The 17726-nt window shown below is 34.4% G+C and overlaps 2 protein-coding genes across 2 annotated transcripts; both read left to right on the top strand.

The window, feature by feature from the left end:
- The first annotated feature begins 8583 nt into the window (after positions 1–8583).
- On the top strand, positions 8584–9863 carry LOC128187275 (uncharacterized). The gene is made up of 2 exons (XM_052857593.1): positions 8584–8741; positions 9197–9863. Exon 2 carries the CDS (start codon positions 9216–9218, stop codon positions 9564–9566), a length of 351 nt encoding a protein of 116 aa, XP_052713553.1. The 5' UTR covers positions 8584–8741; positions 9197–9215; the 3' UTR covers positions 9567–9863.
- A 1888-nt stretch (positions 9864–11751) lies between these two features.
- Positions 11752–12969, top strand: LOC128187274 (uncharacterized). Its single transcript, XM_052857592.1, has 2 exons — positions 11752–11910; positions 12181–12969. The coding sequence occupies exon 2, from the start codon at positions 12197–12199 to the stop codon at positions 12611–12613; it is 417 nt and encodes a 138-aa protein (XP_052713552.1). The 5' UTR covers positions 11752–11910; positions 12181–12196; the 3' UTR covers positions 12614–12969.
- Positions 12970–17726: the final 4757 nt, after the last annotated feature.

Below are 17726 nucleotides of genomic sequence, written 5' to 3' on the forward strand. Positions count from 1 at the left end.
AAGAAATCCAATGTAATACATGCAAGTTTACGTGATTTAATGATCATTTGTCAATTTAGTCGAATATTTTAAATTCTTTTCGTCGATTACTTCCAATTACAATACGTAAGAAAAATTCATGATATATCATACTAGTATTTTTTTGTATCAAATCACTTTTACAACAACTCATATGCTGTTCATAAAAAACGCATCTATCAAAAATGAATGAATCAGCATTATTGATTTGTTGATGATTTTCAGAGAATTTAACTAATGATTTCGTTTGGCCTTGACAATCTCAAAAGTTTAATTTGTCCGTGCACACGATGTTATTCTTATTTTTCTTTTACACCTTATGCAATATGTAAAATAGTAAAACAATATATAGTTCAATATTAACTCATTAGAAACTGATATGTTGATCAAAGAAATAAATATAAAAAATGATATGCGAAAACGATATGAATTTTACAAAGTACTTAGATAAATTCATACATTTTTGTATTATACTCTCAGAAAACTTTTCTTAAGTGGCTCGACACACCAAAAGATAATGTTGTTACAGAGAGATAACCATAGGCGTGATGTCGTGTATTTAAAAACTTTATTTTAAGATACATAAATATCAACAAAACAATCATGTAAAAAAAATTAAAACAATAATAAATTGCAAAAGTCCAGCAAGAACACTGAATGCAAAATGACTGCATACTATATAGTATCACAATAATGAACTGTCATCAAGACTGTTACTTCGTTGTTCATCTACAATCTCTAGAACCATTTATTGTACATTCACAAACACATACATAACGTCAATCACTTTTGTCTCACGCGTCCACGTCAAACGTGCTATACGTACATCACACTCACTTCTTTTAATATAGTCCAATAGCGTATTTTCATGTCAATATCGATTCACGTTGATCTCAATAGCGATTACGCCCATCTCAATAGCAATTACGTCCACCGAAATATCGAGCTGAGAGACCCCGAGGGTGTGGATGGGGATCCGACGGGGGTGGAGACTTCCACTTGTGACCCCGTGCTGTAGGTTCGAATCCTCAGTGGTTGACTCTTCTCAAACTCGTGTCTGATCTCGTGGATGTGACGTCCATTCTTGTACAGGTCGATACCGTTGACGACGTTTTTCTCGGGGTGGAAATGTGGCATGTCCACGTAATTCCTCAACTCTCGTCTGTCCATAATGTCAGGGTTTTATTCTACGAACAAGTCATGAAAATAAACATTTTTCCAATTCTCAAAAACTTATTGAAAAATTGATTCTTGTATTCAAGATAAAACCAGCTTTATATTAATTGTATTTAATAATAAATCAAGAGCCCTGATGATACTAGTATTTAAAACAATATTAATGGATGCAGAAGTAAAATTTTCAACTATATGCATGTAAAATGATTTATAAAAAGAAATAAATGCATCATAGGCAATATGATTTTTTAACTGTTATACATGCAAAAACATTTTACCTCTAAATCTACGATCGGTTTATAGATGTACTTACTTATTTTCCTCTGGAATCACTTTATAAGTCAAGCTTTGAATGTTTTACTATCCGATGCCCGTTCCTATATATACTATGCTGTGTTTGTAAACAATCTAAGTCTAGAAAAACAGAGAAACACCAGCTGTCGCTATTTAGTTGTCACGTGCTATTTAAAAAAAAACACATCAAAATATGTAGGTCAAGTTTACTTTTGCTATTTTACATATTGCATGGGGTGCAAAATAAAAATAAAAATGACCTCTGTCCTCTTCCTTCGTGTGCAGACAAATCATTTTTTCAAGACTCATCCCAAGACAATATCATTTTTTTTTTAAATCTCTAAAAATCAAATGATTTCAATTTATGGTAATTCATTTAGGACTGTGCTCTTTGCGTTCTTATAAAAACAGTTAAAGTGAATTGTTGAAAAAAAATTATACACTTGTAATAAATATAAATACATGTAGGCTACGTATATCGTTTAAAGTATTTGATGTAAAGATTCTTCATTGATATGTAATTATTTAATCGCGTAATATTGCACGTATTAAGCAGGCACGTGTTAAAGGGGGGAAGGCAGGGCACATATTGAAGGAGCCCCCCCCCCCCCCCCCCACTTTATTAGAAGTATATAGAAATGTAGTGTAATACGCCAAAATCAACATCTAAATAGAAGTACTAACCCCTTACCCCGTGGATTAAGATTTTGCAGATTGGCGGATAAGTTTTTTGGGGGGGTCAAGATTTCAGATAAGTCTAGCTCTCCCCCTAACCCCCCCTCCCCCCCCCCCCACACTTTTAAAACGATGCTATTTGCTTGTTAAGTTGTATTTGTTTTCTTCTGAAAATGATACACAGAGACTGTCATGTGCATGCTCTTCAAAAATATCTTCAAATAGAAAGGAAAAATAAACTTCGATGGATGTAACGCTATTTCTAAAAAGAGCTATTGAAATATTGATTCAGTTTTTTGTTAAAGATGGAAATCTGAGTTTAATATTTGCTACAGTTAGTGGATATCGCATACTTGTCCTTCGTGTGAACGATGTTAAAACGATGTAAATTGCCGTTTATTCCAAAGCTAAGTCACCAGAAGAGCGTTGACGTTCATTTCGTCACGTCACCATACGAAGTCTCATTTGTCGGCTGCACTCGGTGAACGAGTCAACAAGTGACTCAAAGCAAATCTGTTTTTCCTCGTAACATTATGAAAAGATTCATTCAAAAATCATTCCTTAGGGACATTTTTTGTATATCATACAGTAATGACATATAAAAGAACAACGGGAGCAATAATGATCTTCATATTACAAGAGAGAGTGAAGTTGAATAACTTCAGAGGCGAAAGATCTATGAACGTAGTTAACTGTGTCAATGACCAGCACACTGATATTTTCTGAATGGGGCAGAGTCAGTAGACAGAGAAATTGTTTGTACTGTATACTCTATATTAGCTGGCCTTGACAGTTTGCTTCTTCCACACAAACATGAACAGGGCATTGACTTTCCAACTTCGAACGATTTTCATTCAAAAATCCCTGAGCTATACATACAGATATGTACAAGTTATTCGTATATAAGATGTAGACAATACTGAACGCTTTTGCAATTTAACAGAAAAGGTGAACATTGTTTCCTTTTAGTCAATTTTCTCAAATCTTAGATACAGGTTTATTTACAATGAATAAACTTCAATTATATTTCAATAATAAAGAAATTCCAAGTGTTCATTCCATTCTCAAAGACAGTGTAATCTACAATTATCTTCAACTTCTGATATAAAATAATTAGCATCATTTGTTGTTTTCCATCCTAAAAACATCGCCGACAGTCACGTAGGCATCATCTTAATTAGGAACCCGATTTGACTGATAAAATGATGGGTTATCGACCCCTGGGGATTATAGGTCGGAAAACTTCATTTTCGCCGACTTAGTCAACACGGATATCTCCGTCCAGATCTGGTTTTTTCCTGGTCTCCTGTTTACAATCCACATACCCTTATATGTATATAAATACGATGTCTGCAAATTGTGTCAACACCAGCGTGCACACCCATTCTCTTCAAGATCTAAAGGTTGGAAACACTGAAGTAAGTTGTTATTTTTCTTCATTAGTTAACTTTCACTAATAGCTTTTTAAATTGTAAACGTTTTATATTTTTCAAAATGTGTTTTTTTTTTTAAATTTATCATTTATTTTAATTAACGCAAAATTGAAACAAAATAATCACAATTACACGAAATGAAACAGCATATGTTTGAAATACCGGTATATAAGGCGAAAATTAAGTTTTGTCTGTTTTCACTGTACGTATATATAGATATCATGGACAGACGAGAGCTGAGGAATTACGTGGACATGCCACACTTTCACCCCGAGAAAAACGTCGTCAACGGCATCGACCTGTACAAGAATGGACGTCACATCCACGAGATCAGACACGAGTTGGAGAAGAACCAACCACTGAGGGAACCTTTCCGTCCTGTGATGCACTACCGATTCATCAAATGGGTGTGAACCTGGCTCTTTTGTACTAATGTATCGAAAGTGTCCAGTGCAAAAACTGATAAAGGAGTGTTCCTTTCTCCCAACTACAGGAAGAAATGCATTGACAGTTGGACATTAATGTTTTGTGAATGTTGTAGCTGCTCTGTAATGCTCAAGATAATAATGTACACATGTAGTTAATGAGATATGATATTTTATGATGAATTGTGCATTGATAAATAGCATGTCAACTAAATGTTACATTACATGTAGAATAGAAAAGAATAAAGGAAAGAGACTTCAATTATGTGTTTTATAAAAAAAACATCTTTGTATATAAAACAGACACATATTACTTGTACAACTATAGCCCATTTAAGACCTTTAATACTGTTGATTATTGTTGATAAAGGTTAGAAGCACTAGAACCCATAAACTACATGTAGTAGTTGCTGTCGAGTGAGAAAGAGCAGGACTAATGGTTTAACTTACTACAGCCTTTTCACCGGCTACAAAATACAGGCAAAAGAGCTATATATATATATATATATATATATATGGCATGTCCACGTAATTCCTCAGCTCTCGTCTGTCCATGATGTCTATATATAAGTACGGTACAGTACTCTTCACAAATTCACAGTTTTACAATATCTTCATGTGAGAATTATGTCGTGCCTTACTGCTGGAAGCATGTGTAAGTTTTCAAAATTTTTAGCAAACGAATTTTGAGCTGTTTGAATGTTTAAGTGACAGTTCAAAAAGGAAATGCAGAGTAAATACAATTTTGATGACTTATAACTGTAATTCTCATTAACAAAATATAGATTGGCATGTTGAAATACAAATGTTGCAAAATATTAAATATCTACCAATGAAAGACAAACAACAACAACAAAAACAACAACAAACAACCTGAGGCCCTATATTTCACCTGTTTATTCAAAGCAAACACTTATTATTCATACCGTTTATATATACATCAACGCAGTTTGGTCCACATGAAACCATTTGCCCAAAGCAAGTTCCCTACACAGGGAGAATTAGTAAAAACAATGTAATACTAAAGGAAGTCGTAGTAAACCCTAGTTGAACTTACTAATGATTTACTATTTATGTATAATTCACAGCAATATTATTTATTGATATTCTGAAAGCATGCAGAGTTTTTAGTGATAAAATTACAAATGAGAAATAATAAAGGATACGAATATCAACTTGTTTTAAGAGATTTACGTAGGAAAATGTAGACGAGTATCAGTTGTCTCTTGAGAATTTATTGCAGACTGCAGCAATATACGTAACAGTGGCTAATCGATCGTGTGTTTTCTTACTTTTGTAACGATATTCTTGCTTCTATCGAAAGTCATATTTTACATGGACTTAGATTGAACAATTAACAGCATTTCCAGTGCCTCACAAGATAGTAGTACTTATCTTTAAAAAGAAAACGTTTCTAGTGCTAACAATCTATGTTTACTGTGATAAATTGTGATAGAAAACTGTCAGACAAATGGCAAAATACATGCACCAGTAATGTTCTTGATGATGGTGTAATATGATCACTATCAAAACAATTCTGTTTGTACCAAAGCATGCATCATTATTTGAATTGTGCATTGAATATAGACAGTACAATTGCTGGTGTTGTGTTACGTCACGTAAGCGGCCTCCTTTGTCTGCTGCACTCGGAAGTACTCACTCAAAGTTGTACAATCTACTGCACTTTTATAAAAACCTTTGTTTACATACATTGCAATGTACTAGCAAAACCGTGAGCAATTACAGACAAATACAGGGATGATTACATGCGTTTCCTCTTATCATATTCAATGATATAATAATTTTGCAATAAAAAACCCCAAAAGGTCTGATGTATTTTTTTTTACTAATTTGTTTTAAAGCAGGTGTTAGATTTTACAAACACGAATACACAGTCACGACTCAGCTCATAATAAGGTTAAGTGAATAAAATAAGGCCACATAAACATTCTAATTAGCTTGAGGGTCTTCTTTTTATTGTGTTTATCTCTCCTTAAAAAAAAATTGCAAGTAATCACGTAGGCTTTGCCACCAGCTTTATGGAATTGATTAAACGAGTGTAGTCATCAAAAATAAGAAACGGTCAAAAACCTCCATTTGCTGACTATATACATGTAAGCAAACATATGCCCTCACGTAATACATGTAGCACTATTGAAATTTAGAAATACATCCAATACAAACCTTTGCAACAATACATTTTAAGCCTCATTGTTTAATATTAGAAACACAATGGAAAATCATGTTTCTGATTTATAGTCTGTCCCAAGATATCCTCGATTCACATTTTGCTTCATTACTCGATATTTATAAATACCCCGGGGTTCAAACGATGTTCATTCAAAAGTATGAAAAAATTCCAAAATTTCTCATTTGAAACGCCTCCAATAGCTTATCGGGTTTCAAAACAAGGCTAAGAAATGTGATGTCTACGGGGATTTTGTATTGCAGGGAGCCCGGCAGGTAACGTTAAAAAAATGCGCGAGGTATTCCGATCGACATCCGAATGGAGAAAAGATGTAAACATTTTCCAATTTAAATCTCCTTAATAAATCATATTTTCGATCCTGTTATTTTTTTTTCGAGTGAAAAATGATAATATGTCAATGAAGATATATTGGAAATTTTTCCTTTCATCGAATTTAATTGCACTTCTTATATCTTGGGACAGACTATATTATAGGCTTATGCAGTAAGTGCAAAGTATCAGTATAGCTGAAGATTCAAAACTTCTTTTACAAATACCAAAGTAATAATGCATGTTTAAGTGTACTTTGAATCATTCGTTGATTTAATATCCTCTAATACCATACATGTACATGTCGTGGAAAGTATGGAACGCCTGGACTGTCGTATCATAGCAAAACTTTGCCATGATTTGACAGTCTAGCCTTCCAAAGGAAAGATAAGAGCTAAGGAATGACTTTGACACGCAACACTTCCATCCCGAGAAAAAGAATACACGACACACGATATCAGACACAACAGAAGAGGCAACAATTGAGGATTCGAACCAACAGAACGGGGTCACAAAAAGAATACTCTTTCTCCTGCGACGTCACCAAACTAAGCACAACCAATCATCCTTATAAATAAAGGGAATAGGATGGATGTCTTTCTTTAAAAAAACCACTCCACTTTAAGCTGCAAATGTAGGGGTCCTATTTCAAAGCGAAAATTCTAATAAAGAAAATAGAAACTGTGTAATACATGAATGTAGACAAGAAATGCATTGGATTATGCTGGCTAGGGTTAAACTGATTTGCTCAGAGGTGGAACAAGTGAGTGAAGTTGCCAATGGGCCTCTTTTAGATATCGTCGCAACTCGCCGCAGATTTTTTATTATTAGAGTTTGTGCATTATGTTTTCACTTAAGCATACAAGAAAATTATCTTAGCGGTTACAGATATCTGTGTGTGATGTAATTCTGCATGGCAGCGGAATCGACTAGAAACACCAGACCCCTCCCCCATTACACTGCAAACAAAAACATGAAATGGCCTATAACCTCGCTACCGTCTAAACCTGAAAAGGGGTGTTTATTGACTTAATTTGTTAATACTAAAAACTTACATACAGTGTACTATGCACAAAATAAACAAATTGTTGGAGAATATTGTTGTTCCATTGCATGTGTTTCCTTTTGTTTTACTTTCTACGCTTTGCAGATTATATGCATTTTAAAAACCCTACTGACAGTAAACAAACATGTTTTCAACTTTAGTACAAAAGATCGCTTCAACGTTTGTTCAAAAGATCGACCGCGCTGTATGTCTATAGAAACTGAACATGTTTTCGTGTCAGATAGCTAAGATTTACACATTCGTACCACTTCGACTCCATGCACTTCGGTAAACGTGTTTACTTCATTTTCACGACCTGCACATAAACAGTTATAATTTTGTACAAAACAACCTTGAGAAATCGATTCTTATTCAATAATTCATATTCAGACAAAGACCTTGACTTTTCTGTTAGACGAACTCTGCTAGATCAAAACATGTCCATGTCTCAACATACCGTTATAAAAACTAATGAAATATTGCTTACGTAATATCCTTACTCAAAACATATAAGTTTATCTATGTCTATTTCGATTCTATGGATGTAATATATTCTTCAATCAAATTGTGACGATTGATTTGAAATATTTAATAACAGCATATCATACATACAACTCCCGGACAATCTGATATTGTCAGCTATATAAATAACTTTAGTACATAACATACAATGATCCAGAGCCTTCCTATTGGATAACGTATTCCCAAAATAAAATTTCCTGGGTTTATTACAAAGCATGCTTGAAAAACTATTTTTAAACGTGCTTCATAAATACATGTAGAACTTGGTATAGAAATATGTATTGTATATAGTAATTACGCATTGGCTGTAACATTTTGGATACTGTTTACATGAAACATGTATTTGTAAATAAAAAATAAAAGAACTTTAAAAAAAAAATCATAATTAACTTGCACTAAAATTAGTAAAATATTCTATAAATGTTTATTTGAAAATGCCTGCGTGATCATATACATGACTCATGACTGTTGAATTCATAAGTATGTCAAGGCAAGCCGCTAGTCAATGTTTGTAAACAATACCACGTGGGGCGTTCAATACTATAAAGAGGGGCAAACCAGCTTTGTTGGCAAAACAGAATCGAATAGTATACCGAGATAACTTGGAGCCTACTTCAGTTTAAAAGTTGATAAAGGTAAGTGTTAACTTTTTGATTTATCTCTAATTAACTTTTCCCTCTTGGAGAAGGTGGAGATCATGCCGTGTCAGTTTAAGGTGGCTCACTACACCTTGAAATATTATCCCAGATCAGCAGAAAATCACTAGATTGTGATAGATATTATCATGATGGATAAGAAGAATTTAAGTCAAATAGGCAAAAAATGTGCAATTTTGGGTGAAAAATTACATTTTCGAAAATTTAATTCAGTAAACATTAACATAAGCTCCAGGCGGATTCGAACTCATGATCTGCGGTTCAGAAGCCCAATAATTTACCCACTGACCTACAACGATATACAACCTAATCGAACGATATAAACAGTATAACAAAACATTTAAATCGCCATCTTGTGACGTAGTGTCTTAAAAAGTATAACTCTAGGTGTAGTGAGGTACCTTAACTTTATATATCCCCTTTATTGCTTGTAGATAGCATTACGCCATAATCATGGACAGGAGAGAACTCAGAAATTATGTGGACATGCCACACTTCCACCCCGAGAAAAACGTCATCAACGGGGTCGATGTATACAAGAATGGGAGATTCCGCCAAGAAATCAAGCATGATTTGGAGCTCAAAACGGCGACCGCTCACCCACCCTTGAAGATCCGAAGTTTTAGCACGGGGTCTGAGGGCGAGCCCGCCTCCCCCGTCATTGGATCCCCCACACAAGTCTCTGGATCTCCACTATCCTCAGCATACACCGGGGGATTCCTGACCAAAGCTTTCCAAATGGACCAGCTCCACACATCGGCTGACAAACATCTAAAGCACGAACTCGACTTCAAATGGCAATAGATCTCAACCTCGGAAAGCCAAACAAATCTACAAGATGTGAGAGTGGCGAGGATGTGATATCCCTCTGTAGTGCAATAACTGTGTATGAACACTGTAAATGTGGTGACCGAACGAGACAATTATGCATTGACGGCAAAATCAGTTTGCATGTCATTTGTAAAAGTAGGTGAATGGGAAAATTGAATGTAATATTTTTACAATTTTTATACTCTACACTTTTATGTGTTTGTCCATTTTTCAGTATTTTGTTTTATGTCTATTTTTTTTATAAGATTGAATAAAATTACGAAACATAAATCTAACGTTCATTGCTTGATTATGAAGAGTACTCCTTTATTGGAGAAAAATCCAAAACATTCGATCCCTTTATTCATGAAACGAAATGGGTGTTTTATGTTGAGTACCTTTCTCTTTGGTCAACTGCAGTGTTACTCTGTTGCAAACCACGCTATATAGCTGGTTATTGTACAGTATTAAAGAACGACAAAATTTCAAGAATTTGCCCGTACCTTATGTTGACAATGGTAATACAACTTTTCTCGGATCGAAAATATATTTTCATCAGTTCAGGTAGACAACAGGAGTTACGGCCCTCTGAATATGAGCATAACGATACAGTAATAACGAGTGTCAAATACTAGGCTAACAACAACAACAACAACAACAAAACTTATACCAGTGTAACTGTTAACACTGTATAGGACAATAACAACGTCGGCAATTATAACATTTGTAGCTTTGATCAAGCCAGGAACAACTACAAAAAAATAGTGTTGTTGTTAAGCCTTGGTCCCTATACCATCTTACTTTTTTCAAGTATGAATCAATGCGGGTGTTCATTGACTATAAGGCATACAAGTATCGATCGATCATTTCCATTCAATATAAGAATTGCGGTCCCCCATTGATTACATTTTGGGTCAATCTCCTATCATTCAAGATGATATCTTGGTTATTATTGTTGTGGGTGGGAGCCACCTTAACTCCCCAGTAGACGTACCCAGCTATAGGACACTAACCTTAATTTCTTAAGTCAGATTGGTTGGCATCGTCTCTGTATATCAAGACCCAAGTCAAGTGTGGTATATTTATTTTTGGGTATACTAATCCCTGCTATACTAAAGTATGACTGCCAAGACCATGTTGTCCTGGTGGAAGAGTAGTGTATTTTTAGCACAATACCGATTTCGACCGGTTGACATATTTGGGTTTTATCGGTTATCAAACTGCTTTGATATTTCCGGCATGAGATTGGCTGACGACCAACAAGTCAAAAGATCTATAATGCGTAATTAAAGGCGCATGTGGATAAACAATATCTTTACGAAAACTATTGAGAGAAGGGTCAGCAAAAGTTGGTAGATTATCATGACTATTACATAATGACACAAATTGCATATGCATCTAAGAATGTTCTGCAAATATGCATGTATATACAAGTGTTTCCCAAGATGTGTCACGAGATACATGAATCCTTTAAATTGCGCAGTAAAACAGTGAACACGCGAGATCGTGTGCTGTGAAAAAAGCCTTTAGCGTTTAGTATTTAACAACAAATGCATTTAAAACGCATTAAAAAATCACATTGCAATCCATATGGTGTAAAATTAGCCTGCCTATACATGAACCAATAGGAACCATACTCATGCTACGCCGCGATCGCGTATACATACAAAAAACCAGATATTATCGCCGGCAATCCTAATACTATGTGTATATATGTATGGACATTTACATGTGCGTGACATGTTCTATAAGATCAAAAGCATTTAATGTGCTGTATGAAAAAATGATCGCGTGTAATATATGCATTTTAAACAACTGTAAAAATCAAATGCATGCGTTTGCTGATTTTCTAATACAACTGTAGAAAAGTGCAAGAAGGCGTAATTGGGTCACGTCTGGGACCATGTCTATTTCACCACGTGGTATTGTTAGTAAACGGAAAGTCACGTGGTTGCATCAATATCGATGATGGGCCAAGTAAAAAATATGGATAATCTGTAAGGGATAAAAATGTAAAATTATCAAATCCAACGTTTTGAACGATAAAAAACCACGTAAACAATCATAGCTTGACCAAATTCGATAACATTTTGAAATATATGTAGTAGAAGTCGGTTTTTATGGTTATCATGCAATCAAATTAATCCAAACAGGTGAGCAGATTTCGCCAGGGTTTTCCTTTACGCCACCATGAGTTGTCATAATACAAGTTGCGTGCTTTCGGGGTCCACATGCAAGGGTCCCTCCTATATAAAAGGAATGAATATTTCACTGCGGCAGAAACTTGTGAGAAACTATAGAGAAGACAACACAACAAAGTTCAACAGAAGAAACTTTTGTAAGTATAATTAATTTGGCATGTGTATGTTAACAGGGGCGAAAAGGTCTGTCTTTCAATAAAATTAAAGCAAACAATTTGATATTGCATCTTCTTTGTTGATTGTTTTGTAAATTTAATTTTGCATAATGTTAAAAGAGCCGTTACAACCTTAAACTGCATTTGGACTGTTGAACCAAATTTTTAAAAGTTGCAACGGAAGCATATACATTTTTATGTTATGCAAAAATGCAATTCTGATTTCTTAGGTTAACTTCATATCTTTTGCAGAGGCTAGACATCAAAGATGTCGTCCGATATGTCGGCAGGAGATTTCAGAGGCGAGTTCAAATGGGCGGGGAAAGAACATCCCCACTTCCGGCCGGAGATGAACGTTGTTGCAGGACATGACTTGTACTCTATGACCCCACAAGAAAGAAGGAAACTTAAGGTCGATCTGGAGAAAGCTAGACAAATTCCAGTAGAAGTGCCCAAACAGAACCCGCCCATCAGGCGATTCCGGTCCGATTCCGTGGGATCGGAGACTGGATCCATCACACCTGTTGGATCCCCCACCTCGTTCGCTCCAATGTCCGTCCCATCTTCTTCCCTCCCCTCCGAGGCATCCGGAAGATTCCTGTCGCGCGCATTTAGTCTGGAAAAAACACGCCCTAACTCGGCTGAAAAGTACTTCAAGAATGAATTTGACATTAAATGGCAATAAAGTTATCTGGAAAAACGGGTATTGTACATAAATGAACAGTCAATTAATGGCATTAAATGTTTTTTCTTCATATTTTCATGATTTCCTCGATCTCTTTTCACATTTGCATTATGTATTCTTAATCGTAAGAAATGCATTTGTCCGTGAGGAAAACTTGCTGTGAGACGTGTGAATATGTTTGTTATTGTTTGTAAATATGTCGGCCTTGTTCATTTTCATATTCTGTTACATATTTCATTTTTCATCGTGTTTAATTGTCATCACATTTTGTGCTCTATGATTGTGATGGGCTAATTTTTTCACTAATCATGACGGTTATACAGTTTATTTTTGCGAATAAAAATGTCTTTTTCCAATCCTTTGTTTTGATTTGTTGAAACACGTGTTTCCCGTGTTCACCTGATAAGTTCACGCCAGATATTTAAAGTAGCTCGCAGTGACCGAAATACGGCTATCTGCTATAACTGTAAACAACTGTAGACAATGTCAAGGACGGACCTGGCTGGATTTTCCCGCAGTTTAAAGAACTGCGTGGAACAAAGAAATATTATGAAAGGAATATTGGTATATAAGGAAAATAAAGGATTATAATATTCATATGAAATGAAAATGCGCATTTTGTATTAAAATATAAATTTTAACAGTAATTTTGGAGATGAGAAGGACGCGCGGGCGAACCGACCCGCTGAAAACAATTATCCGTAATTTATTTCCTCTGCTGATTGAAAGTGCATCGAGAAAAGTTAAAAATGTTGCATCACGGTGACTGTAAAATAAATTGCCTAAATTAATTATAGGATTGTTTTTTTTCCTTCTGATTCTCCCCCAATACAAGCCCCCGTACGTGGTTGTAAAATGTGTCGTTATAAAGTATAAATAAATTCAAATTGCGTTGGGCGTTGTTTTTCGTAATTATATGACAGGCATTATGTATTATATATTTGCAAAAACTTTATCCTTCATATATTTTTATCATAAATTCAAAATAGTTCGCACACAATCTATTTGTCCCAATATTGACTCTGACCGACATCTTTCCAATCTTTGTTGTTGTAAGACGGTCGGCTAGCTAGTCTTTGTGACAAAGCTTAACATCTGGCCCCCAGGTTTGACCTTGACCTTCTAATGACCACCAATAGCTGGGGCACAAACAAGAACTGCGATGTCCTGACACGCTCAAACGAAAAGCGTGGTTAAATTGACACAAGCCGTAGACAACACTGAAAGAAAAATTGTGTTGATATTTTATGTGTACACGATTGATTCCTCCCTTGACGACCAATGGATTTGTACACATTTATAGTTCCTCGCCGTGTATGACCTTCGTGTAACCTTGATTTTGGAGAAACTTAAATCTTTATTTTTTCTTCTTTAAAAAACCCCAGACACCAATCATGCGGTCAGTGAACTGGTGTTTCTTGTATCTCTTGAGTTTAATCTTCTAAGGTTTTAATTTAAAACAAGAAAAACAAGAGGCCCAGGGGCCACATCGCTCACTTAAGCAACAAAAGCTAATCAAATCAGCATAACAGTATCAAATTCAAAATATGTTGACAAATTATAAATACTATAACAGTAGATCTCACACAAAAAGTTTAAAAAATCTCAATTTTTATCTACATATTTTTATGATAAATACCAAGCCCAGGAGAGAAGATTTTTCTCGATTCTGTTGCATTAGTAGTGATATAAGATGCCCCCTTTTGTGGGCCCACTTTTCTCCAAGGAATGGTGGTGTGATCAAACTTTAGTTTCTGGTCATTTGGTTTTTTGAGAAGATTTTAATTTTTTTTCATATATTCCTAAGTAAAACTTCACCCCCTCATTGGGGCCCAATCCTACCCCCCCCCCCCCCCCCCCAGGAACCATGATTTGAACAAACTTGAATCTACACTACCCAAAAATGCTTCTACACAAATTTAAGCTGATCTGGCCAAATGGTTTCAAGAAGATTTTTATAATTTTATCTATATATTCTTATGTAAATCTTCATCTTCAAGCCCATTGTGGCCCCACAACCCCAAGGGACTATGATTTGAACAAAACTGAATATACACTACCTGAGAATGCTTCCACACTAATTAAAGCTTTTCTGGCCAAATGGTTTTTGAGAAGATTTTGTAAAAATACTAACAAATTTTCAATAATTATAAATGATCTCCCCTTTAAAGAGGGCCTGTTCCTTCATTTGAACAAACTTGAATTCCCTTTACCTAGGTAATTAATAATGCTTTGTGTCAAGTTTGGATGAAATCTGCCCAGTGGTTCTGGAGAAGATTAAAATGTGAAAAGTTAACAATGACGACAACAACAACAGACAACGGACAAATCGGCTCAGGTGAGCTAAAAATAAAAACGACTACAGTGCTCATCTGGTATAGGTTGGATTGATAAATTAATATCAACAAACGCCAGAAAGTGTACAAGTCTAAAGATTGCAGAATTTACTATCAGTCATGCACTTTGCTTGTGAACAAAATGGCAAATGCATATCTATATAATAATTTGATAGGTTTGTTACTGACATTGTTGTTTCCTTTTCAATGAAAAAGATGTTTTTGTCTGCTTTGTTGCCCTTTAAATTTTGATTATCTCAAGAAACTCTAAAATCTTCTCAAGAAATTTAAGTGACAATTTTGTGATATGTTTGAAACAATGGCAGGATTTAAAATACCAACTTTATTCCACGCTGCAGGAAAAACTAGAACTGTCCTAATGGGACTAATACCCCCGCTAGACTAATTTCAAATGGGACAAATAATTGAATTGAATAATAATTAAGGTTTGGAACACATACAAAAAAAAATTCTAGAATTGTAAAAAAAAAAAAAAATAGTTAACAAAGAAAAATTAAAATCAAAATTGTCAGAATTTCACTGTAAATACATATCTATAACAGTAATACATTTACAAATGTATGTATTTGATGATATATTTTTTTAATTTAATTGATTTAAAGAAAAACCAACAAAATGACAATAACCCCTCCCTTTGCAGTGAATAGAAATACCGGTAGCCAAGCAATGCTCTTCTGTTGATAAAACTTTCAATATCTTTCTAATAAGAGTCTTGACAGATGCAATTAGTTGTTTCAAATTTTCCTCACTTTCTCCTATGGCACAATTGAACTCCATATCAGAAAATTGATCCCATAGGACTATGATTTTCTTTGATGAGCTTGTTAAATTTAATAAACTCCCAAAACATTACCATAATTACCATACTATGTAAAAATATGTAAAAAAGAAAATTTAATATTACAAACAATTTTAAAATTGCCAAACCACTACAATCATATCAGTAATTTTGAATTTCATTTAAATTAATGCCCAATAGGGTCACTTCATCAAATTACTTGACAAATAAATTTAAACAACCTCTAAAAATAGTTTAACTTCTTTATTAATAATTATATTATTTATTTCCTTATAATGATAGACCTTTTGGTTTACATGAAACAGTTTTAAAATAGCCCCAAAACCATCACCCATTTTACAGATTATCAATTTCCCCTAAACACATGCTCCATCTGAACCATGGCTCAGATAATGGCTCCCTTGGGACAAATGAATTCAGCCACACTTGTCTTTGATGTTCTCATTAGCTCCTAAGAATTTATCATTGACAAACAAAAACTTTGCATTGTCAGTTGATGGAATACTTATAAAAAATAATTTTTTTTTATTAATTAAGACATAAAGACAAAAAACTCCATCTGGATGTATTCATATAAATATATTTTAGAGTGTTTTCTATTAATTAATTAATAAAATCTGTAAGGATTACCTCCCTTACTTTTCAACATTAGTGTACAATATATAGAATAAGGAAAATGAAAACTGTCATAAAATCATTAAATCTTGTCTGATCTTAAAAAAAATTGCAGGTGCACATCTTCAGATGGTGTTCAACATATGTACAAATTTTCAAACTGTTCCATGCAGTAATAAAAAATTCTATAGGGGGGACAAAGTTGCGTCTACAGACAGACGGACAGACGGACAGGGTGAAACCAATATACCCCCCTAAACTTCGTTTGCGGGGGTTTAAAAAGTGAGCACCCTCATTAACCCCACGCTTCCCCATTACTTGACAATGATACACATGATGAGTGGCAAGATATGCATTAAATAAACAAGAAATTGTAAATTGACAAAGACAATAACTCCCAAAAAATTATCAGCTAAAAACCTCCTGCAAATAAGCACATCTATTCATTTGTCTTTAACAACTATTCAAAATTCCCTGAAAAAAAATGGAATCAGAATTTCCTGGTAATATGCACATCTACACATAGTGTAATAAATGCCTATAAAGTTTCACCAAATTCAATGCTGTGATTTAAGAAGAGTTGCGCTTACAAACATTTTAATACTATATTCAACATAGGGCCAAAATTCTAAGTTCAAAAGGGCTGAAATTCTTGGAAAATAATGGAATCGGAATTTCCTGGTATTAGGCACCTCTGCACATTGTGTCTTAAATGCCTACAAAGTTTGACTAAATTCCATGCAGTTGCACTTACAAACTTTGTTGCATGGGGTTTAAATATTCCTTTTGATGTAGGTGAGTTTGAACATTGTGAACACTATTTAACATTGTGACAGTACTATATGTATTCAGCATGTTTGGAGTGGAGAAAGGGAGGGTTATTTCTTTGATGGATCCACATATGAACATCATGTGAACTGGTCATTCAGAAAGAAAGCTTTCCTAACTTATCATATTCACCTCTGAATGTTAAAATGAATGTTCTTTAATCTTTCACATTTATAAGCCTGAAAATTATATGTAAATCTATGGTAAGCAGGGATGATTCAGGATACATGCATACAATACATTATCAAAATCAGACATCAATCTGGTTTCCTTATCTGACTGTTGGAAATCTCCCAGGCCAGATTTATCCTTGTAAACAGGAAACAACGCTTGACATAATACTGTAATACATAATACTCTACACGTCTGAGCCATGTATTATAAATACACACACAACCAAAACACTATCAAAATGTACTTGACAAGCTTACACATATAGAGAAAATGACTTCTTAACTTAAAACCACATCTTAAATAAATTCTCTACTTAATCTTCAACATTCCCATAATATTT

This window comes from Crassostrea angulata, chromosome 6, assembly GCF_025612915.1.
Source record: "Crassostrea angulata isolate pt1a10 chromosome 6, ASM2561291v2, whole genome shotgun sequence".
Lineage (NCBI taxonomy): Eukaryota > Metazoa > Mollusca > Bivalvia > Ostreida > Ostreidae > Magallana > Magallana angulata.

Coding starts and splice junctions, on each gene's coding strand:
- LOC128187275 (XM_052857593.1), top strand. CDS start 9,216: ATGGACAGGAGAGAACTCAGAAATTATGTGGACATGCCACACTTCCAC.
- LOC128187274 (XM_052857592.1), top strand. CDS start 12,197: ATGTCGTCCGATATGTCGGCAGGAGATTTCAGAGGCGAGTTCAAATGG.